At 39.8% G+C, this 27,217-nt stretch overlaps 1 protein-coding gene across 3 annotated transcripts in view; it reads left to right on the forward strand.

Moving 5' to 3' along the window:
* FANCL (FA complementation group L) overlaps nucleotides 1-27,217 on the forward strand; it is a 57,615-nt gene that overhangs the window by 25,338 nt on the left and 5,060 nt on the right. For all 3 annotated transcript variants that reach the window (XR_016281646.1, XR_016281647.1, XM_089528866.1), the window contains exons 7-11: nucleotides 3,280-3,348; nucleotides 19,452-19,602; nucleotides 21,395-21,478; nucleotides 24,104-24,149; nucleotides 24,228-24,309. Coding sequence is in view for 1 of the 3 variants with exons in the window: in XM_089528866.1 (XP_089384992.1) it covers nucleotides 3,280-3,348; nucleotides 19,452-19,602; nucleotides 21,395-21,478; nucleotides 24,104-24,149; nucleotides 24,228-24,309 (432 nt within the window). In the remaining 2 variants the exon portion in view is untranslated. The remainder of the gene's footprint in view (nucleotides 1-3,279; nucleotides 3,349-19,451; nucleotides 19,603-21,394; nucleotides 21,479-24,103; nucleotides 24,150-24,227; nucleotides 24,310-27,217) is intronic.

Here is a 27,217-nt window from a genome sequence, read left to right on the forward strand (position 1 = left end):
TAACCTCACTTCTTCTTAACATCTCAAATGTCAGTGTTCTGCCTTGTAATCATGAGTTTTATTAGGGTGGATTAGGGGAAAGGTAGTGGTCTTTTCATCAGTGCTCCTGTTTTATGATCAGCCAAACTTACTTTTCTGTGCTGTTCTTTATTTTCAAAGTGTAAAATTTATGTAGTGGTAATAGTAGAAGAAACACTGAGCAGTACAACTAGAAAGTGACTGTGCTGTTAGAAGATTTTGCAAAGCTGAATTGCATGGCTGGGATCAACTAACAAGAAATTCCCACTTGACAAAAATGTCCTGCTTTAGGGAAAACCTAGTGCAACAGGCCAGCCTTATTTAGTTGCCAGCTTTCAGGCCTGTGAATAACACGAAGAACAGTGTAGCCTAGTATAACATATAGCAGTGATGGCGAATCTTTTAGAGACCAAGTGCCCAAACTCAGTGGCGTTCCTGCCCTGGGTGTCACTGGGGGCGGGACTTCCGGGGGGAAACACACAAGGCATAAATGGAGGACTTGACCAAATAAAAGCTCAAAACAAAACAAAAAGCCACTCATATGAATATTAAATCCATCCTTCTCAGTCTTGCTCAGAATGGCAGACCTTTTGGAATCCCTCTTGGACAGGAGGTTGAAATGGAGGACATGTCCTGAAAAGGAGGAGGACCATGTCTGGTCACCCTGAGTTAAAAACACCCATATAGATATAAATCCATGCTTCTCAGCCATTCTCAAAATGGGGACCTTTTGGAATCCTTCCTGGACAGTTCCTGTTTTTTTCTGGAGCAGCAGCAGCAGCAGATAAGCCTCACACCCAGAGCTTAGGGTGTGTTTGTTTCTGAGAGGGGAGAAGGATAGCAATTGTGTTAGGTAGCGGGCTGCTTGAGGACACAGTACAAACGTTGAATGGGGTTTTCCCCTTAATTTCAGCACAATGGACAAGTGAAGGGGATAATTTAAATGTAGACTCAAGGATTTGTGGCTAGTGAAGTACAAATTTAAGTCTGTGTCTTGCTCAATTCTATAAGTTTATTGCAAGCCAACAAGCCATTTTAAAGTTCATCAGAAAAAATAGAGCTGAGTACATAATAATGTGAGAATCAACATGGTTTAATGGTTTGAGTGCTGGACTATGATTCTGGAGACCTGGGTTTGATTCCCAGCTCGGTCACAAAACCCACTGAGTGACCCTGGGCAAGTCACACAGTCTCAGCCTCAAATGATGGCAATGGCAAAAATCCCCTCTGAACAACTTTTGGAAACTTGGAAGGCAAAACAACAGTATGTAATATAGATGTAAATAAACCTGATGAACTGAATTTATATTTCTGACTGTTTTTAGCTTTTATTATGTCCTCCATTTTTCTTGAACGTCCCCCATTTTGAGCATGGCTAAGAAACAAGAATTTACATTTATATATGGATGCTTTTAGCTTTTATTTTGTCATGTCCTGAACTTTTCTTGAATTATCTCCATTTTGGCCATGGCTAAGAAGCATGGGCCTGTTACAGACTGCCAAAATAAAGCTGCTTCGGGTCTCTTTGGAGGTATGCTATTTAAATGATGCACAGGTCCTAAGAGTCTGGAGGTCGCACCAAAGCCACACTCCGTTCCTAAGCACCAGAGTGCAGCTTTTGGTGCAGCTTCCGGATTCTTAGGATGCATGCATCATTTAAATAGCATACCTCCAAAGAGACCCGAAGCAGCTTTATTTTGGCAGTCTGTAACAGGCCATGGATTTCTATTTATAGAAGTGTTTATTAGCATTTATTTTGTAATATCCTACATTTTGAGCATGGCTAAGAAGCATGAATTGACATTTTATTTGGTCAGGTCCTCCATTTCCCTTGAATATTCAGTAAGAGTGGGTTTTTTTTTTAGCATTTATTTGATTACACCCTACATTTTCCTTGAATGCCCTCCAGAGAACACCCTGTGTATACTGATATTCCAGATTAACAGGGCTGGTTTTCTGAATTCATACTCAGGTTGCAAGCCTCCCTTCTGGGAGCCCTTCCCAACCACTGGGTTTTAAAAAATTACCTCTGTACCATTTCCCACCAATACTAACTCTTGCCAAGAAAACCCCATGATAGTTTCTCCTTAGGGCTGCCAGGAATAAATTGAAGGCACCCCCCCCCCCCCACACACACACCAAGATACTCTCTCTCAGCCTCAGGTCATGAAACCCACTTGGCCAAGTCACAATCTCTCAGCCTTTAGGGAAGGCAATAGCAAACCAAGGCTCATGTGTAAGTCTAGAATCATAGAATCGTAGAGTTGGAAGAGACCACAAGGGCCATCCAGTCCAACCCCATTCTGCCATGCAGGAAATCACAATCAAAGAATCCCCGACAGATGGCCATCCAGCCTCTGTTTGAAGACCTCTAAGGAAGGAGACTCCACTACACTTCGAGGGAGTTTGTTCCATTGTCGAACAGCCCTTACTGTCAGGAAGTTCCTCCTAATGTTGAGGTGGAATTTCTTTTCCTGCAGCTTGCATCCATTGCTCCGGGTCCTAGTCTCTGGAGCAGCAGAAAACAAGCTTGCTCCCTCCTCGATATGACATCCCTTCAAATATTTAAACAGGGCTATCATATCACCTCTTAACCTTCTCTTCTCCAGGCTAAACATCCCCAGCTCCCTAAGTCATTTCTCATAGGGCATGATTTCCAGACCTTTTAGTCAAAAATTGATGCAAACCCCCTTGGTCGTTTTATCCATTAGCAAGTGTAAGTACTGCACTATAACTCTGATCAAAAAAGGAATCGTCCTCTTCACCGAAAAGCAATGAAAGGTGAGAACTTAATTTGCCATGGGAGCACCTGAAAGAAGCACTGACCCCCTCTACTCGACCCCACAACTTGTGAGATTCTTGAATGCTTGCATGGGAAAATGGCGGCACTGATAGCTATTTGATATCTCTAACATCGGAACTCCAAACAGAATTAAGGACTAGCTAACAAATTTTAAGGCTCACTGTGAAGAGATAGTGATGAGGAGCCATATCTGTTTCAATATGTTTTAAAGAACACAACTTTGTATGTAGAGAAATGTTAGGCAGTCCAAAAGAGAATTTGTTTTTGTGGTCAACTTGCTATGCTTCCTCACAGTAACCTACGTTTGCCATATATAAAACTGCAAGATACATTATAGGTTCAATATTTATTTACTTATTTCCTACTTTTGATTTTTTTTAAAAAAAACCCTTAACTTCAATTGCATCTCCTGCAAAAATCATTCATAATGTTTAAAAATGCACTTTCTCTCTTCTCAGTATCCTGCAGAACCACCAGATTGTCTTGTGGATTTACCCATTCAATTCTGTGTTTCTTGGATTCCACAGGTAGGCAGTTTTCTTTTGTCATGTCCAATTATAACTAGCTTGCATAGTTTGCAGGCTGCTGACATCTTGTGTAATATAACATTTGAAGTTTTAATTCTCTCTCACTGGACTAGGAGCCATCCAGGAATGAGCTAACAACCATTACTGCCCACGCTAAGCAGAGTCATATTGGTTTCAAACATTTCCTTATAACAGACTTCTTGGCTTCTCCCTCAATCCTTTGCTCTCCTTGATGGCCAGAGTAGTCTGTCTTTGCTTATTTTAGCTCTTTCAAACTTTGGTGAACCTATTCCTAATACAGTGGGCCTTTGGTATCTACTTGGGTTTGGTTCCCGGACCACTGTTGATACCAAAATCTGTGGATGCTCAAGTCCTATTAAATAGAATGTCATCTCTTTTATAAAATGGCAAAATCAAGGTTTTCTTTTTGGAATTTTTATCTTTTTTGGAATTTTTGAAGCCGTGGAATCTTGAATCCATGGATAAAAACTCTGGATATGAAGGGCAGACTGTGGCCTGTTACAGACAGCCAAAATAAAGCTGCTTCGAGTCACAGTGGAGGTATGGTGTTTCAATTATGCATGCGTCCTAAGAGTCCAGAAGTCACACCAAAGCCACGCTCCAGCCCTAAGAATTGGAGTGTGGCTTTGGTGTGGCTTCTGGACTCTTAGGATGCATGCATCATTGAAACACCATACCTCCACTGTGACTCGAAGCAGCTTTATTTTGGCTGTCTGTAACAGGCCTGTAATTCTTTTTACTACTCTCCTTATTTCTTTCTCTGCCTATATTTCTCTATTTTTCCTTATTAAAAATATAACAAAACTTTATTCTCTTCTGGGGAAGAATTGAAATTTTCATTGGGGGCTCTCTGATTATAACTTTACAGTCTTTGGTATTGTCATCAAAGGAAGGTGATTGTAAAAGGGTGGACCCTGGGAGGGAGGGTGGGGCGGGAGTGGGCAAGCAGGAGGACCCAGGGACGCCTCGGGCTCGGAGGGGGAAAGGCAAAGGGAGAGAGAGGTGGGCGCAGAGGGAGGGGCTGAGACGTGCCAAACTGAGGAAGCTAAAAGGGAGATTCCCCAAAGAAGAGGGGGGAGGAGAGGATGCTTGGGCCTGAGAGACAATGCAAGGTCAAGTAAGATAGCCACTACACGGAGTCCAGGCCAGGAAGGATGTCCCATATCCTTGCACTTCTTGGGGCAGACCACGAGTGGGACCCCACCAGGCTGTGACACTTCCCAAACCCTGCTGGGAAGGTGATTTAGGTGGGCACCTCAGACCGGATAGGCCCCTTACTCACTACCGTAGTGGAGCTAACTTGGAAGAATGCTGGTGGGACCCTTGTGGAGAATGGTGGGAATGTGGAGCCCAACTCCAGGGTCTGGAAAAGGGAGACGTCGAGTGCTTGGAGAAGCACTATCTCCGTTCCCCGCCCCGAGAGTAGAACAGAAAGGTGGAGGAGTTAGAGGGCTTGGCCCACGTTCACAACGAGGAAGGAGCGGCCTTGGCAACCCCAGAATGCTGAGGAAATGAGTTTCAGTTCTGCGGGCTTTGGGAAACTCTGACCAGGAGAACTTTAAGTTTGGGACTTTTTCCCTACCCTGGCTGGCGGATTAATGTCTGTTGCTTACTGTGTTGCCTCAGCCCTAAGGAATTGTACTCTGGCCAAAGCCTTAACGAACTAGTAAAAGTGTTTGTTTACCCTCACAAACTTAGCTGCGTGTGTATTTGTTGGAAATCATGGATGCTCAAGGAGCCTACCCCATGCCCAGGCCAGTGGCCCTGCCAACAGTGATACATGTGAAAAGCCTTTAGACCACTGCTTTGCAAAAAAGTTCGTGGACTTTAGCAGTGAGAGTCTCTTCTGCTCCTCTAATGGCCCAAGTTTTTCTTAGTATAGATTAGGATACTCTATTCAAGTTAACTGTCTTTTGTATCAATGAAGTAACTTGGATGGCTTTCCTGAGATGGTAGTGGTGGTGTTCTCGTGTGCCTTCAAGTTGTTAATAATCCAGATTTAACTTGGATAAAGGCCATTCCTGGAGGCCTTCTCCATTACAAGATGACATAATGTTGGTCACTTCCTGTGAATATTCCTTTGTTGTTCATTGAGGAGGAGACATCTGTACCTGCTCAGGCAGTATGTGACATATTTTCCTTGTTTTTAGCAGTTTACTATTCAAAACTATTATCAGTTCCTAGCTGAGGGTACCTTTAATATGCTCCTTTCTAATTTTTCTGAATGCCATAGTCCTCATATTGCTTCTGTGTTTTGCAATGAGAAGAAGTAGGGGAGGAGCCAAACAAAGGGTGTATCTTATAAAGAGATGTTTGAGACCATATGATGCCTGCCAAATCTGGGCATCTTAACCCATTTCTTAACCCGTTCCTGGATGCTTTCCTCATTGAACAAGAATGAAAATTTACAGTAAGTGGCCAACATTACATTTCATGGAAAATGATATCAATTAATTTGATTTTGAACTTACTGTAATATTAATGATGTAGGATCCAAAGAACCATAAAGATAGTATCACATCCAAGGGTCACTTGCTTTATCCATCTTTCTCTCATCCCCATCCTCATAATAAATTGCTTTTGACAGTTTGTGGCAGTTTTCAGCTTGTAATATGACAGAGCTCAGTTATTCAAATATAATGTACAGAGTCTAGTTAACTGGCACTAGCTTTTTGTATGATGTTGTGCAGTCCTGGGACTAAAAAGCAGTGTCAAGTTAATACCTCTAGTTGTTTGTTTGTTTGTTTTTTTAATGAATATGCTCTAGCTAGTTTTTTGAATGAACATATCCACATCACAACTTCGATAAAAAATGCAAAATGGAAAAAAAGACTTTCTATGCCATACAATTATGTGCAAGGAAGTTCCATGGAATTTGCTTCTCAGCAAGTGGGTATAGTATTGCAGCCTTCAGTGCAAGATTATTGTCTTCAGTGCAGGATTATTCTAGAGTCCTACTCTGTGCAAACACTGTTATGCTCAATGTAGGATGAGTATTTGCATAGTTTTATGGAAAGACTCTTTAATTTCCTGCTAGAACAAAGGCGGAGGATACACTTTTAAAAAAATAATAATCAGGCAACGCAGCTCTGAAGTAGATTGGCAGACTGTGGCATGACATTGATCGGGGAGAATGGATCCTCAGCCAGCAGATTAAACATAAACCATTTCACCTCCCCAGCTATCTACAAACTGGCAAGATCTATATCTAGGGTCCAGTTACAGGGGATGAGAACACAGATGCCTTCACAAGGAGACTGTTTTATGCCCCCTCCTATGGCACATCTGTGAGGCCAAAGTATACAGTCCCTTTCTGGGTAGCTATCTTTCCCTATATGCAGTACTTCTACCTCTTGATTTTCTCTCCTGTTTCAACAGAAAAGATCTTGGCTATTGAACACACTAAAATATTTGGGACTCTTACAGGTAACATATCTACAACTTTAATCACTGTAGTTCTATCTACCATAGCAAGAGGGAGGAGCAACCCACACAAGGATAGCTGGTGGAAAAAATTCTGATTTACTTGAATGTAAACCTAACACTATTAACTGATGATTAGATATTACACCAAAGCTAAGACAGATTCACAGATGTTTTGTGAAGTCAATAAAGGTGGCTTAGAATCTTCAATTTTCAATTTGATTAAAGATGTTCATCAGGAAAAAAGAAAATATGTGAGAAAGTAGTATTTACGAAAGCTATAGATTTCCCACACTTACTTGGTAGAAAACATTCTTGCTAGAAGTATTTTCATTCCTGTTACATGTAGATACTACCATAAATTATTTGTACAGAATTATTGGTTTGTGCTGTTCATGGGTTGCCCCCCTCTGGCAAGAATGCAAAATACTTAATTTTGCAGGAGTTTCTTATATTAAAAATCATTTTATTTATTGTCTGTACAGTGCTATCAGACAATACGATGGCTTTACAAAACAGAACCATCAAAACATCACATATTGTTGCTGTATCCTGCTCCCCATCTCTACCCCACCCCTTCTATATGTATGCATGCTAATGTTCATAAAAAGCTCTGACATGCTGTGTGATTTTGTGAAGTTTGAAATGGAGTTTGGAATGAAATGTGAACACTGGAGGGAGGAATATCAACAACTTAAGATATGCAGATGATATACTACAGGCTGAGTCTTCCTTATCTGAAATGCTTGGGACCAGACGTATTTTGGAATTTTTCAGATTTTGGAATATTTGCATATACAGAATGAGATATCTTGGAGATGGGATCCAAGTCTAACCATGAAATTCATTTGTTTCATATGAACCTTATACACATAGCCTGAAGATAATTTTATACACAACATTTTTTAATAATTTGTGCATGATACAAAGTCTGCATACATTGAACCATCAGGAAGCAAAGGTGTTGTTGTCTCGGTCACTCAAGTGGACAATTCTGGAATTTAGAATATTTCAAAATTCCAGTTGAAGGAGACTCGACCTGTATTAGCAGAAAATAGCAAAGACTTGGAATGATTATTGAAGAAAATGAAAAAAGAAAGTGCAAAGGCAGGTTTACAGTTGAATATTAAGAAAACAAACATAATGACCATAGATGGTTTATGTTACTTTAAAAGAGATGAAGACACTGAAATGCAATTTTAGGCTGCATCAATAGAAGTATAGTGTCTACATCTAGGGAAGTAATAGTGCCACTCTATTCTGCTTTGGTCAGAATACTGTGTCCAGTTCTGGGAACCACAATTCAAAAAGGATGTTGAGAAACTGGAGCGTGTCCAAAGTAGGGCGACTAAAATGGTGAAGGGTCTGGAAACCATGCCCTATGAGGAATGGCTTAGGGAGCTGGGGATGTTTAGTCTGGAGAAGAGAAGGTTAAAAGGTGATATGATAGCCCTATTTAAATATTTGAAGGGATATCATATTCAGGAGGGAACAAGCATGTTTTCTGCTGCTCCACAGAACAGGACCCAGAACATGGGATGCAAGCTCCAGGAAAAGAGATTCCGCCTCAACATTAGGAGGAACTTGCTGACAGTAATGGCTGTTCGACAGTGGAACACACTCCCTTGGAGAGTGGTGGAGTCTCCTTCCTTGGAGGTCTTTAAACAGAGGCTCGAAGGCCATCTGCCGGGGATGCTTTGATTGAGGGTTCCTGCATGGCAGGGGGTTGGACTGGATGGCCCTTGTGGTCTCTTCCAACTCTACAATTTTATGATTCTATGAAATAGTCCAAGATTTTCCAAACCATGGTTCAGTCATTAATCAGAATAGAGATTGCAATAAAAAAACCAGAAAAAGATTAGCACTTGGAGGGGCAGCTATGAAGGGACTAGACAAGATCCTAAATGTATGGTTGTGGAAGCTGGATAATAATAATAATAATAATAATAATAATAATAATAATAATAATTTGTTTTATTTATATACCGCTATTCCTAAGATCATAGCGGTGAACAGCAAGTAAGCTAATTAGCAACTAAGCTAATTTGCCCCCAACAGTCTGGGTACTCATTTTAGCGACCTCGGAAGGATGCAAGCCTGAGTCGAGCTTGGGCCCTTTTGCTGGTCTTGAACTCGCAACCTTGTGGTTTCGAGTGAATGGCTGCAGTACAGGCATTTAACCTCTGTGCCACCAGGGCTCCATAATGAAGAAAGCTGATACGAAAGAAATCAACTCTTTTGAAATGTAGTCCCGGAGAAGAGTTCTGCAGATAACCGTGGGCTGCTTAAAAAGACAAATAAATAGGTCCTAAAGCAAATCAGTCCTGAATTGTCCATAGGAGCCAAGATAACTAAACTGAGGCTGTTGTACCATAAGAAGATATGCCTCATTAGAAAAGACAATAATGCTTGGCAAATTGAAAGGCAGTAGGCAAAGACACAGACTGCTTTCGAGATGGATAGATTCAATCCAGGAAGCCACATCCCTGAATCTGCAAAACCTGAGCAGGGCTGTTGATGATCAGATAACTTGGAGGTTTCTCATTCATAGGGCCATCAGTTGAAGTCAACTTGACAGTAGTTAACAAACATGTAACAGGAAAATTATGCTATGGATAAACGTGGCATTCATATTCAGTTCCTCTTTCTAAATTCCACAGACTGCCTCCTGGGTTCTTTAGAGTCCCCCCCCCCCCCATCAAGCAGGGAATGGTGGTATAAGTCCCCATTTTAATTCAAGAAAAAGGGTTAATTTGCATCACTCCTTGGGTCTTCAGTTCACAGGCCCCTATCTTATCTCCCAGCTGGAAATTTCTAAGCTGCAAATTTCCTTACACATCGTTGCTTCAGACCTAAAGAATCCCTCTTCCATGGGTCAACCTCCCACCACAGCATAGGGCCACCTTACTGTAATTTACTGTATATACTTAAGTATAAGTCTCGAAATTTGGGTCAAAAAATTGACCCCAAAAATCTGAGTCGACTTATCCACGGGTCAATGTAAGTACTGTATCTTAAAAGGAACCATCCCCTGGTGAAAAGCAAGAATATAATCTGTCTTGAAAGCATTGACACCGCCTTCCTTTACTCTCTCATCCATCTAGCCTTAAGGGTGAGCACAAAGTTATGTCTGCTGAAATTTTGTAAGTTCTTTGACATTGTTTTGCTTTGTTTCATCCTTTAGATCCTTTGTCATATGCTCCTAAATTCTACCCTCGACTTATCCATGGGTCATAGCAAACTCCATAATTTTGGCCCCAAAATTTGCCCTTGACTTATACATGAAGTTGACTTATAGTCGAGTATATACGGTAGTAGTACCTACTGCTTAGGAAATATGTCTCCAGCTCTAGCTAGTATTGTTTGGTATGTTAGCACACAGGAGCTGGAAACCTCCTTCAAAAGTACAGGTTTCTGTGAAAATGTGTGTAACTAAGTCTATACTTTCAAAAATCTGTCAGCTTTCTTTGGAGGGTCATAAATGTCCTTTGTAAGGTTCATCTCAAATTATTTGTTGCTGCTCATCACAAAGTGAACAAAAGATGGTGCATACATCCAGTGGGATTGTATACACATTCAGTGAGACTAGATTTCCTGTATAAATGGGGCTGGATTAAATGTCACTGAGAGGTAATAAAGATCTTGATTTTCCTGGATTCCAGCTTTTCAGTAGGCCAGATAGCACAGTACATGCACAAGTATTGTGTACTAGCAGATCTGCAGAATCCTTGATGTTTATAGAAGTACAACAGACTTTGGGGGACCACAGGGCAATAGCACCCCCCCCTGCAATTGTCCTTCTCTCAGCAAAAAAACCTTATTCAGAAAGGCTTTGTTCAACTGAACAGTTATTAAGGAAGGAGGCTTTTAATTTAATGTTAATTTAAATGTTTGGGTGCTTTATTTTATCTTACAGATAGGTTTTAAATTGTGTTTTAGTATTTAAATTGTCCTGTTTTTCATTATATTTTGCTCATTGTTGCTATAACCTGCACTGGAGAAACATGGGATATACACCAATAAAATAAAGAAATAATCTAAAAAAAAGTAGAGGTGAGGACTCCAGAAACAGACCAGTGAAAACTGAGTGAGGCATTGAGTGCAGTTTGACAGATGGTAAAGTTGTGTAGGAATGGAAGGACATCTTGTGAAGGAGGAGAAACTGGTCAGGAGCACTCAGTACTGCAATAGAGTTGTTTTAGGTCTCACTTGTAAATGTGTTTTGACAAGATAAAGATTGTGGTTAGTAATCTCATCCAGATTGCAGTTTTATTTTATTTTTTAAAAATCTAGGCAATTTTATTGCCAGCTATAAATATTAAGATAGGGAATATGCTGCTTCCCCCCCCCCCCCAATATCATATTTTACAAATTTGTTATTAAAATATATTATTGTAAGGACCACTGCCTTCTATGATTGGCATCATTATAAGGTCACAATTGGCAAAGTTATGCTCATGCAGTTGTTGTTATGGGTCACTTGAAATACAGTACTTAGACACAGTACAGCTGTATCTTTCTCAGTACAGTATTCTATAAATTGATGCTAAGGACTATGCAGTCAGTAGGTTTTCAAAAGTATACATAGCCTGTAATTGACAAAAGGCTAATTTTTACGTACCGTATATACTTGATTATAAGTCAACTTCATGTACAAGTCAAGGGCAGGCTTTGGGCTAAAATTAGGGATTTTGATGTGACCTGTGGATGAGTCGAGGATAAAACTTACAGGTGTGTTAATAAAGGATGTAAAGGACAAAGCTAAGGAAAACAATGCCAAGGAACTTAAAAAATCCTAGCAAGCATAACTGTGCCCATACTAAAGGATGAATGGATGAGAGAGTAGAGTGCTTGGTGTTTCCAAGACAGATTACAGTCTTGCCGTTCACCAGGGGATGGTTCCTTTTTTTAAAATAAGAGTTAAAGTACAGTAATTGACTCAGATAAATTGACTCAGGTTTTTGGGGTCAGTTTTTTTCAATAAAATGTCTCAGACTTACACAGGAGTATATACAGTAATTATTCCTATGTGCACAAGCATACCCAAATAAAAATACAAATGTATCCTATCTAGTTAAAGCTTGTGTGAATACAAAATTAAGGAAAGAGCCAGTTTGCTGCAGCAGAGTTTTATGATTTAAGAGACATGTACCAAGTTCTTCTGATCCTCATCTTTGACACTTAATTGGGTATGTATATATGTATGTGAATCAAATAAAAAATAAGTGAGAATTTATCTGAAATTGCAGTCCAAGTTGTCTCTTTTAAAACAATAAAAAATCCAAATGTTTTCTGTATACATGCATGTAAAAAGTGTATGTGCAAACAACAATAAACACATGGGCTCGCTTTTGTTCTAGATACTTTGTGTATTCAGCATGATGTTCTAATGTTTGATAGGGATTTAATTTTAACATCAGTAGGTCACCTTAATGAAAACATTGACAAGAACCTTATCTCAAACAGTGCAAATGTCACTGTTAGAATACCAGCACACTCTTATTAAAGAGAATATAAATAGATTTCAGGTACCATAATTGATTTTTTCCCCAACAGCTGTTTCCTTTTTCATGTTCTTCTCGTACTTTTGGACTTTGAGCTTGATGGTGGTTCTTCCTCCACCCGGTCCCCCGCCCTGAATAATAATAGACATGGCTTTATGGCATCTGTATTAAAAATGGGTAATTTTCCTTATGGTCCCTGTCTTCCTGCTGGGTTGATAATGTTTTGATGTATTTTTCTTGTGCTCTGATGAGAGGTCTGCTGCTGCTGCTCTGACATATTCATTTGGATGAATAATTATAACGTGCACAATGTCAAGCTGAAGATGGTAGGGTTTTGTGCGTCATGACAAGCCTAGTAGCCAGTGCAGGTGTCTCACAGCATGAACAGTAGCAGCCAGTGTATTCTGGCTCAGAGGAGACATTTTCGAATAGTCAGAAATCAGCACCAAGGGCAAGGCTGCTGCCATTGTTCCACATGCCAAATAAACAGAGAGCTTCCCAATGACAATTGCTAGTGTACATCTACTTACCTCAGTTACATACTTTATTTTTTTTAAATTAGTCAAATAAATTTGCTGCTTATTCCACTTTGGGGGGAAAATACGGTGACTGCCTGTAGTTTATTCACAGAACCTCATATTAAAGCTTTGTCTTTTCCTCTGAAATCTTAGTTAAAGTATTTTTAGTAAAATATGCAGTGCTGGATCTTCAGAATAAGCCTGCTGTATTTCTAGCTTGTGTTGCTAAGCCTGCAATGGAATTGTGGAATATTGAATCAATAACACACACAAAGGCAATAACACAGAATAGGGGCGATTTTTAAAAAAAAGATTTCAGATCCGACACTTTTTCTTTTTCTTTGCTGGTGGATATGAGGATTGGGAGGGGTGCTGAAAAGAAGGTTCAGCTTGAGTAAATGACAAATGGAAACCATTTTCCAGGCAAATCTGAAAGAATCATAAATTACTAAGAGAAGAGACCTAGCGGGTCATCCAATCCATACCCCTGCTGTGTCAGAACCTGTTCATTGCACTGCATTTTCCTCATGTTTTTGTCTTAATCCTTCAATCAATGCAGTGGATATTGCCTAGCTAACAAGTCTTTCCTCCATTTTTCAGTTGAAAGGAATTTTAATTTCCTTTTGAGTTTTAGCTGTGGACTGTTGCTCTTAAGTTCTGTGGTTTCATATCCAGGATTGGTATTATAAGTCATGCAGGCATCTACGGCTTCCAGGTTGCTTCCAGGCAAGGTTTTTACAGTGTAATTGTACTGTCTTGAGCATGGAAGTTTGCAGAAAGTTTAAATACTGTTTTCAGTTTGTAACCTGCTCAAGTTGGAGTCCCTCCCCCCCCCCCCTGCATTGTTATTTCTATCTTCTTTTTGTCCCAGAGGAAATTCATTAATCAAAATAATCAAAACAGCTGCCTAGTGCCTTTCAGTTGTGAACCACAGAAGCATTCTGTGTGGAAGTATGTACTGCTTAACTTGTGTTGCAAGTCTATTCGCTGTTTCCAAAAGACCTGAACAAGTAAAGCAAATGTAAAAATACATTAGATAATCTCATATATAATTCCTTTTAATACTGAATTCATTTGCCTATCTTCAGTTTCTGAAGTGAGATCAGTCCATCTGAAAACAAGGAAATAGTTTAAAAAACAACAGCCTTCAAACTGCCTGAGAGAAACCTGTGGACTTACAGAATGCTAATACCTGGATTGTAGATGCAGTTTTTCAGCAGTATTGTGTCAGATCATAGATACTTGTCATGCATTTGGGTGTGTGTGTGTTATATTATAGATGGGGGAATCTGAAGCACGAGTAGGCAGACATAGACTTGTGGCCTCTGCCATGTTTTTCATTAGAACCACAAGACTGTCAACCAGGTGAAGCAACCTACACTTGCGGGGGGATTCAGTATCCAGTATTTTGGAGGGGAGGGGATTATAGTAGAATTAAACTGAACACGCATGCCTCACAAACATCTACTTCTGTATATGTTTGTTCTCTCTCACTGAATATAGGTTAGGTCTTATGAAATACAGAGTTTATTTTTTCTTTGTTTTTTTTTTTTTTGCTAAACAGTTGTGAATAAAAAAATCCTTGGTGATCTTTGGCACATCATTCAGAGATTTACTGATAGAGATTGATCAGCCTTGTGTCACTTGCACTCTCTTGTTGTTGTTATTTTCATTTATATTGCACTTTCATCCCAACAGTGGGACTCAAGGCAACTAACAACATGTGTAAAACAATGTAGATTATAAACTAAACTAAACATTGATAGAAGTGTAAATACAAAGTTATCTAAAAACAAAAACAAAAAACAAATACTCTATCAGGTTAAAGCAGTAAACATTTAAAACATTAAAAGTCACTAAACCATTATATGCATTATAAAACATGAAAAAGCACAGCACATCATTAAAAGCCTACCCCATTCAATGTGAAGTTGAAGGCTTTCATGGCCAGCATCCATAGTTTTTTGTGGGTTTTTCGGGCTATGTGGCCAAGTTCTAGAAGAGTTTCTTCCTGACGTTTTGCCAGCATCTGTGGCTGGCATCTTCAGAGAATGCTTTGCCTGGAAAAAGCAGATAATGACCATCAATTAGCAAACACTAATCCTCTTTTGCATTAGCCTCCCAGCCTGAGGCCTACCATCAGCAACAGAATAATACACATGCAAATCATGCCTGCATTCCCAGGCTCTCACAATATATATATACCCAACTTTTTCCAGGCAAACATTCTCTGAACATGCCAGCCACAGATGCTGGCACAACGTCAGGAAGAAACTCTTCTAGAACATGGCCACATAGCCCAAAAAAACCACAAAAAACTACCCGAGTCAATGTCCAAAAGCCTTTTGGCATAAAAGTGTTTTCAGTTGTTGATGGAAGGGGAACAAAGAAGAAGCCATTCTGGCCTCGCAAGAGGGAGTTCTAAAGATGGGGCAGCCACTGAGAAAGCTCTCTTCCTTATTGCCACTAAACAAGACTAAGAAAGTAGTGGAACAGAGTGAAGAGGTGATCTAGATGAGTTTAAAGTTCTAATGGCCTCATAAAGGAAGCTACTGTACTTCAAATAGTCTAGACCCAATCCTAGGGCTTCATTACCTGCATTTTTAATTGTGACCAGAAATGGACCACCAGAAACTGGCACTGTTGCATGCTTCCTGTAGCTAGCACAGTTAGCAATCTGGTTGCAGCTCCTTTGTCCAAGGCAAACAAAACTGTCTGTCCCATAGCCACTTGCTCCTGTACCTTGCCCAAGAAAGGGATATTGGAGATTGGCCTAGGGTATCCAATGTAATAGGATCCAAAGAAGGATTTTTCAAAAGAGTTCTAGCCACAGCCTTCTCCAGGTGAATTGCGACCCTATTTTAAAGTGACATTAGCCATTTCCATTATTGAGTCTTCCAGCTCCCCTCTGGCCTGTTTAATAAGCCTGGAAGATCTCGTACACATGTGGTAGCTCTTGCCTCTCCAAGGATTCTGTCCAACCCTTGGGCTGCACAAATTGAAAACTGTCCATCAAGACTGGACAAAAAGGCCAAAGTTGCATCTATTGGACCTGTATCAACACTGGCATTCCAGTTAGAGTGAGTCAAAGTTATTTTATCTGCAAAGTGGTGGGCAAATTCTTCACAGTGGTCTGTTGAAAACTGCTAAATTCTCCTTTGGGCCAGCTGGCAGGGAAATCTGACCATTTCAAAGAGCCCCACTAAATGGTTCTTTGAGGATGCCATAGTTTTTTGAGGTGTGTGTGTGTGTGGACTTTTTGCTAACCTTATTGCCCTACCATGGGCCTTCAGATAGATTTTAGACTGTTTTTTGTTGGACTTGCTCTTGATTTCCCTGCCAGTTTTGCTCTAGTCTCCATCTCACTCATTTCATTGCTGCTAGCTCATTAGAAAACTAGGGAGCTAATTTAGCTCCATTCAAGGGATGCTTCAGTGCAACTATCTTCTCTGCCCTGATCATTTCCTCATTCCACAGATCAACCAGGGCTTTGACAGTATCACATGGTGAGGCAGCAGGAAATTCTTCAAGACCCATCAGAAATCCATCCAGATCCATTAGCCTCCTGAGGTTGACCATCTTAATTGGTCCTCAACCCCTGCAGGGGCTTAAGTCTAAACTTGACCAAGAAGTAATCTGTTCATGACAACAGATCAGTAGAAAGGTCCTCCATTCACAGATCTCCATCTTCCTCTCCTGTACAGAAAACAAGATTGAAAGTGTGTCCAGCACCATGAGCTGGGCTAGATATCACTTGGGATAGACTCATGGTTGGCATGGCAGGCATGATAGCCTTAGCAACTGCTGACAAGTTCGTCTCAGCATGAATGTTGAAGTCCCCCATCAATTTTAGCTGTGAGGATTCCAATATTACCCCTGAGGTCACCCCGGCTAGCTGAGGAAGGGAGATGTTTGAGCAGCGGGGTGAGCGATAACACCAGTTGATTCCCTAATCTAGTCCAGCCACCTACCTTGAAATTAAGACTCTCAAACCCTGTGGAGTGAGGGATAGAGCACCTGGCCAGGAAGATACTATTTTGATAGACCAAAAAAAATCATTTGGAAATTTCATGTACTATTGTATAATAGTACTGTTATATAAACACCAATAAGAATTCTGCCCTGTGAATGTCTGAGATACATGTAACTAGGGAAAATATTATACATAATAGACAATCATGTGAAGATGGCTAGTGTGTGTGTGTGTGTGTGCATGTACATGCTTGCATATGTGCATGTACCAGAGTTTGTACATCATCTTGACTCAATGAACAGAGAGACAATCCACATATTAGGTTCAGAAATAAAACCTACCTAAAATTATTAAGCAGCACATTGGATATTGAATATCTTGTCACAGATAAAAATGGAATTCATTCAAATTGCTTAAAGGAGAAGTGTTCAGAAATAAACTGGTTGAAATGTAAAATGGGTGATAAATTCTTTTATCATTTGCATGACAAAGTAATGTAGCTGATTTTAAGATAGAGATTCAGATATGCATATGGAAAGTTAGTTGGCAACATCAATGAAGCATGCAAATAGGATCAGATGAACAGTTCACGTTAAGAAAAGATTTGGCCACCTTTTAAGGAATATCATTGAAAAATTGCAATTAGTATTAAAATTAATTGGATTTCAAAATATATCTGAGGATTCTAATCCCTTGATGTTCCTTTATTTCTACTGAAAATCCTTTGAATTCCCTAAAGATAAAGATAAAAATGATTATTAGAGGATTTATCTGTATGTGATGTTGGGAAATGTGAAAAATCAAAATGGAAAGCAACTGTTGCAAGTACCAGAAAATTATGCTATTAATTTAAGTGTCATCAGAGCACAAAAGATCACATTCCAAGACAGTGTGAAAATTATTAAAATACTGGAAATAATAGTACTTAAGATGAAGATATTATGCTCTAAGATCTGGTTAAGTGACTGACACTATTATATCACTTCAGGTATTATAAAAGTAACAAAATGCTTTTAAAGATAATAAGCGTTACATTTTGAGATTGGCAGTATTCACACTTTTCTGCTTAAGTGCTTTCTCACTTTAATATAATTTAATAACAGTAGGAGAAATCCCACATTTTATTTCTCAAGCTCTGTCCTTCCTTTTTTTCAATATTTTTCATGTACATAAAGCCACACCAAAAAAATCATTTTTAAACTATGCAAAACTTTATCTGTGTCTTTCCAAACTATGGCTGAGAGTAATAAAAGGACTGATAGTTGTAAATTACTTTTAGAAAATCTTATTACTTTAGAAATGTGAACTATACTGCCATTCTTAAAAAAAACCCTCCTACAATAGCTTTGTTTTTCTCCTGACATTTCTAGTTTACACACACACACACACCTTGACATTGTACAGTTTTGTGATGCAGGGATTCTTCCAAATGTGTGTCTGCTGCCAAAAACCAACCCCAGGGTCCCAGCTCATATTTTATATAGTGGCCCGCATTATTACCAGTAGCATATTTTTAAACCTCTTGCGATTCCAAATCTTAATGGTAACTTAACATGAATGAAATACAGATACCGTGCTCTCCAGAAGCTGAGGATGATTTTGTAAGTAACTACCACAGATCTGGAGGGGGTGGGGTTTAGATTGCATACTTGAATCCATTGAATTACGTGATGAGGTATATGTTTTTTCCTGAAGAAAGTAAAAGAAGAAAGTGCAAAAGCTGGTTTACAGGTGACCAAATAGAAAATAAAAATAATGACCACAGATGATGTAAACCTAAAAATCGATGACGAAGACACTGAAATAATTCAATCATTAATCAGATGGAGACTGCAGTCAGAAATCAGAAAAAGACTACGACTTGGAAAGGCAGCTATGAAGGACCTAGACAAGATCCTGAAGTGCAAAGATACCTCATTGAATACTAAAGTTAGGATTGTCCATGCCAACATATTTCCCATTTCTATGTATGGTTATGAAAGCTGGACCATGAAGAAAGCTGATAGGAAGAGAATTGGCTCATTCAAGATGTGATGCTGGAGAAGAGTTCTGCAGATACTTTGGAATGCCTGCTAAAAAGACCAAACAACCGGTCCTAGGACACATTAAGTCTGAACTCCCCCTGCCCTGATGACTGAACTGAGTGTGGAGTTCTTTGGCCAGGTGATGAGAAGGCATGCCTTGCTAGAAAAGGCAATAATGCTTGGTAAGGTAGAAGGCAGTAGGAAAAGAGGAAGACTGCATTTCAGATGGATAGACTCAAATAAGGAAGCCACAGCTATGAATTTGCAAGACCTGAGCAGGGCAGTTGAAGATAGGGGACCTGGAAGTCTCTCATTTATAGGGTCAGCATATGTTGAAATTGAGTTGATGGCAGTTAAAAACAATAAAGGACATGATTTTGGCTTGGTCAACTCTCATTTAGCAAATAGTTAAAGGTTGCGCAACATGCTATATCCAAAGAATAAAGCCCAGTCAGTGTGTGGCCAAGTCAAAAATCAAAATGTATTGGGGGTGGGGGGGGGCAGTCTTTTCTGCCATAGGTTTTACAGACAGATTTGTGTTAGACTTTTAAAAACTTGCAACAGGACATTATTTTGCCATTTTCTATTGCTGTTGGTCAAATGCCATCTATAAATTTGTTACAATTTCCTTCTCTCGTAGAGCTCCTTATTAAGCATTCATAGTCAATTCTTGGCAGCATTAGAATCACTGAAGGAGTTTTGGAATGCTCTAGATGAAATTGATGAGAAGACCTGGGTACTTGAGCCAGAAAAACCCACACGGAACGCCACAATGCGAAGGATTGCAATCGGTAAGAACAAAAAGGACAACTTGGTGTCAGCTTCATTCACACTATTGGATGTGGGGGGGTGGGGATCAGAATATTTGAAATTATTAGTTTTTGTTTAAATAGAGCACATTGATTGATATCAGCTGTTAAATCTGATATGGTTTCCTGAACAGTGTAGTATCAAATAATATAAATTCAGAATGCAGTTTGCAAGTTTCATTCCCACCTCTCCTTTATGTTATTCTGTAAACTGTCATGTACATCAGTTCCAATAACAGGACTGTCACTCCATTTATTACATTTGCATATGAATTAAACAGTATTTGTGAAAGTGGGGGGAAACATCCTTTGGATTGGATCCCCAGGAAAGTCCTTCTCAAGTATTTATCTCATCATGTACTCAGAATGTGTAAGAGGAGAAGTGGGGCACTGCCTATTAGTCACACTCCTAATTTCTTTGCCAACATCATCTGCAGTCCAACAAGTTATAAAATAGAAAGGAGGAACCTTTACACATTTACTTCAGTGTACCTAGAGTTCTCCACTTGGTTGATTATATGGAGCTATCAGGTTTGCAGACAAAAGTCTATTTGGCTAAGCACATAAGAGATTCTACCTTCAGAGAGGCAAGGTTTTGAGGCTCTAGTGAGCAGAGACTTGGGGCATGTCTAAACAGGCCAAATAAAATGGTCTCACCTAATTTTCACAGTGAGCTGTCCAAACAACATGCAGGACGATTGGGGCTGAATCAGGTCTTTTTCATTGCCTCAGGGCTTTAATCAGGAGGAAAAAATGTGGGGATTTATTCTAGTTTTGATCTGAAAATCTGGATGTTTGTGTGGACTGCACTCCATAGCAAAATTGGGGGAGTGGGCTTCAGAAATATGTATATTTGCATGCCAGAGAGGAGGGGGAAAACTGGAGGGGCCATGGCTATGTGGCTGCACATACTGTGATTTATTGGACCAGGATGAGTTTGAAAGGGAGCACTGTGTGGATAGTTCTCCCCAATTCGCCTCAGTGTGTGTAGACAGTCTGTGGTTGCTGTGATTCAAGGTAACCCCAAAAGTAAACTGGGTTTTACTGTTGGTGCCCAAAGACACTTGAGGATTAGTCCAATGCTAGTGGCCCTACTTTGCCCACACTATATGCATTTGAAGCTGAATAGTTAGTCAGGCTTTTCTGAAATTGCTGGATCAACTAAAGCCACTGATTTCACTAGGATTCAAAACTTTATTTTTCTCAGATTCTCTTGGATCTAAACCTTTGTGTTAAGGTGAAGCATGCAAGGGCCACATCAGGTACCATCACAGAAGGTGCATTACTCCTCTTGCTCAGAAAGGAATGCCTTCTTTAAGATGGTACCTTTCAAACATCGTTTCAGTACTTGATTTTACCTGGTTTAAAAAGAAACAACAGCCAAAACATACCTATTAGAGGTATTTTGTTAATAATAATAATAATAATAATAATAATAATAATAAATAATTTGATTAATCTAACCAATGAATCAGCTAAACACTGCAATCCTAATTAATAACATGCTTTCAATACGTAATCATACCAATGAGTGGGAAGAACGATGGAGGTAAAAAGGACAAATAAAGTTTGGAAGTTGTTATTTCTTACAACAGCAAAAGCTAAAACAAAAAGAAAAGCCTAGGCACAGTGAAATTACAGGCACAGTGTTTTGGACGTAAAACTTGAACTAAGATCGTTCTTACATATTATACTCCATTTAAGTATCTGAAGTTTAGTTGAGTAAGGATGAAATATTTATTTTCCATTCTAATAATCTGCACATCTGTTTCAGGAAACAATATTTCAATCAATATTGAGGTAGATCCCAGACATCCCACCATGCTTCCTGAGTGTTATTTTCTTGGAGCAGACCATGGTAAGATAACATTTTCTTGAATCTCTGTTTTGTCCATCATAATAGCTCTTCTGTAACAGCATATTCTTAGTGTGTTGCATATCAGTTCTCATGCCTTTATAAGTAGCTGCAGGAAAATTAGAATGATGCTAATGTAGATAGATCTCTGGTGACATTTAGAGTGATCCACAGAGAACCTATCACGGCTTCTCCATCATGCACACGCACTGCAAATTTCTCTTTTCTGGTTATTTTTAACTGGATGGGTTGGGAGCTGATCAGCTGTTGCATACCAAGTGATTGCCCAGTGGTGCCCAGTGTGCATCTGCGTAGCTCTGGGATGCAGCACAAGTACATAGGTGTACACTTATGTTACACTAAAACCTACAGGATATTGGTCTTAATCTTCTTAGCTTCTTGTAGGTCCAGGTTGTACTGTAACTTTATTGAGAATAGATTCTGTTGCTTTGAAATCATTGCAAACGGAGCAGCATATGTGTTTTCATTTATTTTTATTTACAAATGCAACCCTGTAGTCTAAAAGTCCTCTGGATGTTTTACAATAAACATAAAAAGTAAAGGTTTCCCCTTTGACAAGTTTGTCTAGTCATGTCTGACTGTAAAGGGCAGTGCTCATCTCCGTTACTTAACCGATGGAGCCACCGTTGTCAAAGATGACTCCGTGGTCATGTGGCCAGCGTGACTGTACAGAACACTGTTACCTTCCCACCAAAGTGGTACCTATTTATCTACTTGTACTTTTACATGGTTTGAACTGCTAGGTTGGCAGAAGCTGGGACTGGTGACGAGAGCTCACTCTGTCATGTGGAGCTTGGGCCTTGAACTGCTGAACTACTGAACTTGCGATCATATGAGTCAGCATCTTAACTGCTGAGCCACCACAGTTTAAACATAAAACTGCTTAAATACAAAATAAAAGAGAACTAACTTGTAAAGTCAAAATCAATTTAAATTACAACACAAAACTTGACTTCAGTCTAGTTTAGAATTAAACACGAGTTTTAAGCCAGGTTTCTTTGGACCTCTAATGATAGTTCTGGGTTAATAATGTCGTACACCCTTTAGGGCAGGGCTGCACAATCATTTTGTTCCAAAAGCCACAGTCAGAGTCAGCCGAGGGGTCGCTCCTGCAAGCATACATTTCTTTCTCCACCCTCCTCTCCATTTCCACATACACATATATAGTGCTGGCTCTTTTGGTGCAGGATAGAGGAGTCTTTAGCTAGCTCTCTTGACTAGCATTGCTGCTTTCACCATTACTGGTGCAGAAACAGACCCTGATTAGTGGTGGACATTTAATAGTAACAGTAGAAGAAGCATGGTGTCATGGATTTTAAACTCCTACTTCTCAGCACTGAGACTCCATCTAGAACAGGTTGAATACAGTCTTCTAGTTGCTCTTGTAATCATTCATCTCAAGGCTCCTCTTCCTCAAAGCACCAATCCCAGCATTTTAAGTGTAATTAAGGCTCTAAGTACTAGTGTAGAAGATATTGTTCTTATAAGAGGCATCTTTGGTTCCCTGTGTTCTCTGTAGGTTGGCTTCTTCTTCCTTTGTATCTCTGCCCCAGGCTTACAGAAAATTAGTTGTGCAAGCACTTAGTTGCATCATCTGATCTTTGTTCAGCATTGTCAACTAGATGGGAGGGAGAAAATGGTGCAAATTTTGGGGTGGCTGTCTTAAGCTCATTGTACCTAATGACACTTGCCCCAACCTGCTGTCAAGAGAGGTTTCTATTCTCCCATTTGTGTGATTCACAGAAGCCACAGAGAAAAACAGATTGCTTATCTATAACTTTTTGAAATGATTATCTGTGAAGTCACACAACCTACCCTTCACCCCGGTCCTATGCTGACTCCTTTTCCCTTTTGGTCGCTGTAGCAAAACTATGAGGGAAAGGATGTGAGCCCTGTATTGACATTAGCATTATGGCAGATGGATTTTCACCCAGTGCCTATAGGTTTCCAAGTGGCTCTGCACAGGTACAGAACAAACCATTTGTGTATCTTTACAGATGACCACTTCAAAAATCACAGTTAGAGGTAAAAGCACATATTTCTTTTAAAGACTCATGGGCTGTTCTCTCTTTCAGTGAGACATTCACAAACTCATGGACTGGGAAGGATATGCCCTTGCCGTTAGATTTAAGAAGCCACAAAGGACAAGCGTTGAGCAGTCCTTTGGCTGGACTCATCCAAACATTCTGTCCACAGGCTAAGCCTCCACAAATTGAAACACATCCATCAAAACTCAACCAGACAGTGCACTGGTCATCTCTGCTGAAATTGTGTTAATTATGGAGTCCAAATCATGACAGATACAGATGATAGTTCTTCAGAGTGCCTGGGAATTCTAAAGACTTCTCCCTAAATTTCAGTTTATTGAATTCCATAGGATGGAACCATGTTATCGTGGTAAGCTAGTGTGTGCAAATGTCTGGTATGTACCATTACCATGGTCATACTCTTTGAATGACTATTGAACTGTCTAGCTCATTCTAAATTTTGTATAAAACCTTAGGATGTAGTAGCATTTCTTCCTTGGCTGACTCTCGTATCAGTCTACAGATTATCCTCAAACAAGCATTTATTGTGAAATTCACACAAATATTTCTTTGTTTTCAGTGGTAAATCCTTTGAAAATCAAGCTGAACAGCAATGTACACTTGTGGTAAGTTTATTGAGTTATAGATTTTTAGTTGATAACATGATTTAAGGTTTGGTACCATTATTTTCTTTCTTTTTTTAGGGATCCAGAAGTCAGTTTATTACAAAATTTGAAAGAAGTCTTAGAAATTGATTTTCCATCTCGGGAAGCTCTAGAAAAATCTGTAAGTTGCTCAATGGCTATATTATGTTTATTGTATTTTGAATATCAATAACTAGCAAAGGTCAACACTAGTCGATAATTTCTGAAAAAAGAATGGAGGTGGTTAATACATGTACAAAGGATATTTGGGAAATCTTTAGTTATTTAAAATATTTTGTTTTAAAACTTGGTATGTATTTGGTATACAGAAGAGTAATTTGAAACAGAGATTACCAAGAGCATATAAAACAAAACCAAATTTGACAGGGTAAATTTGGATAATTTTGTTATCAATCTGATCATTAAGAAAGGAATTAGGCATGTACCAAACATATATTCTATGGACAGTTTAGTGGTATCTCATTGCAATTGCGATCCTTATCAGTAGCACTTTGCAGAGAAAGCCATTCTTATCTACTTACAACTCGTTACCACACTTATTTCAGCATGTGGAGATGTGTCCAGTGCTCCATCGGATCATTTTTCTTGGGATCAGCTCCAGTTGTTGAGGCCTGATAATGTGGATGAGATTTTTGAATAATTTCAGCCCACCCCATGTAAGCTTGAACTTTGCCGATCTTAGCTGATAAAATCTAGCACAGGATTGATTGGGTGGGTCCAGGGGGTGTATATGCCTACCTGCATTAGGGGGGGGGTACGGGCTATCTTGAGGCAGTCATATGCCCCATCCTGAAGAGGATTTCCCTGGATCCAGAGGTATGTAAGAACTACTATCTTATTGGGGGCAAGGTGCTTCAGCACATGACAGGTGGGCAACATTAGGAGTTCTTGGAGGAAACAGATTATTTGGACCCATTTAAGTTTAGTTTCAAGCTAGGACATGGCACTTAGATGGCCTTAGGCACTCTTACTGATGACCTACTCCAAATGAAAAACCTGGAGCGTTACACTGTTGATCATCTTGGATCTCTCGTGCTCAAGAGACCACCCCTATTAGCACCAGATTGGGGCCGTGGCAACTATATGCCACAGCCCTGATCTCTCCTTTCCACGGCGCAAAAAGGAGCCGCAAAAAGCAGCTCCTTTTTTTGCCCCAGAAAGGGCACCATAGTCACTGGTGTGTGGCTTTTCTATGCTCCTTTGGCACAGCATCATGTAGACGCAGTGCCAGAGGAGTACCGTGATGCCGCATGCCATGTGGAGCGGTGCATGGCATCACACCAGCCTGAGGGACGACATGCCCCAACTCCACCCCCAGGCTGGCCTTAATTTCTGGTCTGTTGAGTCCCTCATTGGCTTTTGATACCATCGATTGTGCTATCTTACTAGACTGGCACTATTAGATGTGAGTACAAGGCACTGCATTACAGTGGTTCTGCTCTTATATGCTGGGCTGGTTCCTGAGAGTAGCATTGGGGTATTGTTGTTCAGCCCCATGGCCATTAGGTTGTGAGTGCCATAGGGTTCCATCTTCTATCCCACACTGTTCGACATCTGTATGAAATCACTAGAAGAATTTTTAAGGGGACTTGGGGTACCATCAGTATGGTGATAATACCCAGCTCTGCTTCTCTTTATTGTCAGAGGCTGTGCAGGTTCTGGAACAGTGCCTGAATGTTCTAATGGGCTGGATGGGGGCCAGTAAAATGAAGTTGAATCCTGATAAGATTGGTGGTTCTCAGGTCTGGGAATTGAGTTACATACTTGCTCGAAATGGAGTTGCATTCCCTATGAAGGAGCAGGTGCATAGCTTGGGAATATTCTTTGGCCTTTCTTTGTTACTGGAGACAAAGGTAGACTCTGTGGCTTGGAGTGCTTAGAGCTAGATTTGACTGGTCTGCCATTTACAACTTTTCCTGGACAGAGATAACTTCGCCACAATAGTCCATCCACTTATAACCTTCCACTTAGATTGTTGCAGTGCACTTTGTGTGAGACTGTCTTGAAGACGATTCAGAAACTGCAGAATCCAGAAAGCTAGTGCAGAACACAGCAGATACACTGCTGACTGGAACATGATCCAAAAATAATATAAAATTAATTTTAAAAGGAATTGCACAAGCTGATAATATACTTTCATTCCCAATTCAAGGTGTTGGTAATGAAACTGAAAACTGCTGGGGATGTCAGTTCTTGAATGACTGCTTCTTCCTATATGTACTTTCCTGAGATTTAAGGCTTGTTGGAGGGGCCCTCCTCTGTGTCTCATCAGTCAGAGCAATGCATAATGGGAGGACACAGGAGATGGTCTTCTCTTTTGTGGCAGCCATGCTATGGAACATTCTTCCTTTGGAGAACTGTTTAGTGCCAGCGTTGCTGTCATTCTGCCACTGTGTTAAAACATGGTTGTACTAAAGCTTTTGGGTTCTAATTGGTTTTACAGAACCTGCACATGTACATGGTTTTATATTGTTTTAAATTTTATTAACTGTTTTAACCTGTCTTTTTAAATTGTTTAAATAAACTTTTTAAATTGTTTAATATGTGTGTTGTGTACCTTCAAGTCATTTCCGGCTTATGGCAACCCTAAGGCAAGCCTATCATAGGGTTTTCTTGGCAAAATTTGTTCAGAGGAAGCTTGCCATTGCCTTCCCTTGAAGCTGAGAGCATGTGATTTCCACAAGGTCACCCAGTGGGTTTCACGGCTGAGTGAGGCATTGAGCCCTGGCCTCCACAGTCCAGCCCTTAAACCACTATGCCATGCTGGCTCCTCATATATGTTTAATATGTGTTTAACCTTTTAAGATCATTTTTGTTATCTACGCTGATGTAAATTTGTCAGGTTGTTTTTATCGTATACTACCTTGATATCTCAGGAAAAATAGCTGGATATAAATATTTTAATAAACAAACACATGAAGCAAACTGAGACAACATAGCCGTGCTATGGAGGCATATTGAAACAGACTCTGAGGCTAAAGCAAAGACTGTACTATTAAGTTTTGATATGCTCATAGTTCATATCTGTA

This window comes from Sceloporus occidentalis, unplaced genomic scaffold (genome assembly GCF_023333645.1).
Source record: "Sceloporus occidentalis isolate IW3139 unplaced genomic scaffold, rSceOcc1.0.p SCAF_6, whole genome shotgun sequence".
Classification (NCBI taxonomy): domain Eukaryota; kingdom Metazoa; phylum Chordata; class Lepidosauria; order Squamata; family Phrynosomatidae; genus Sceloporus; species Sceloporus occidentalis.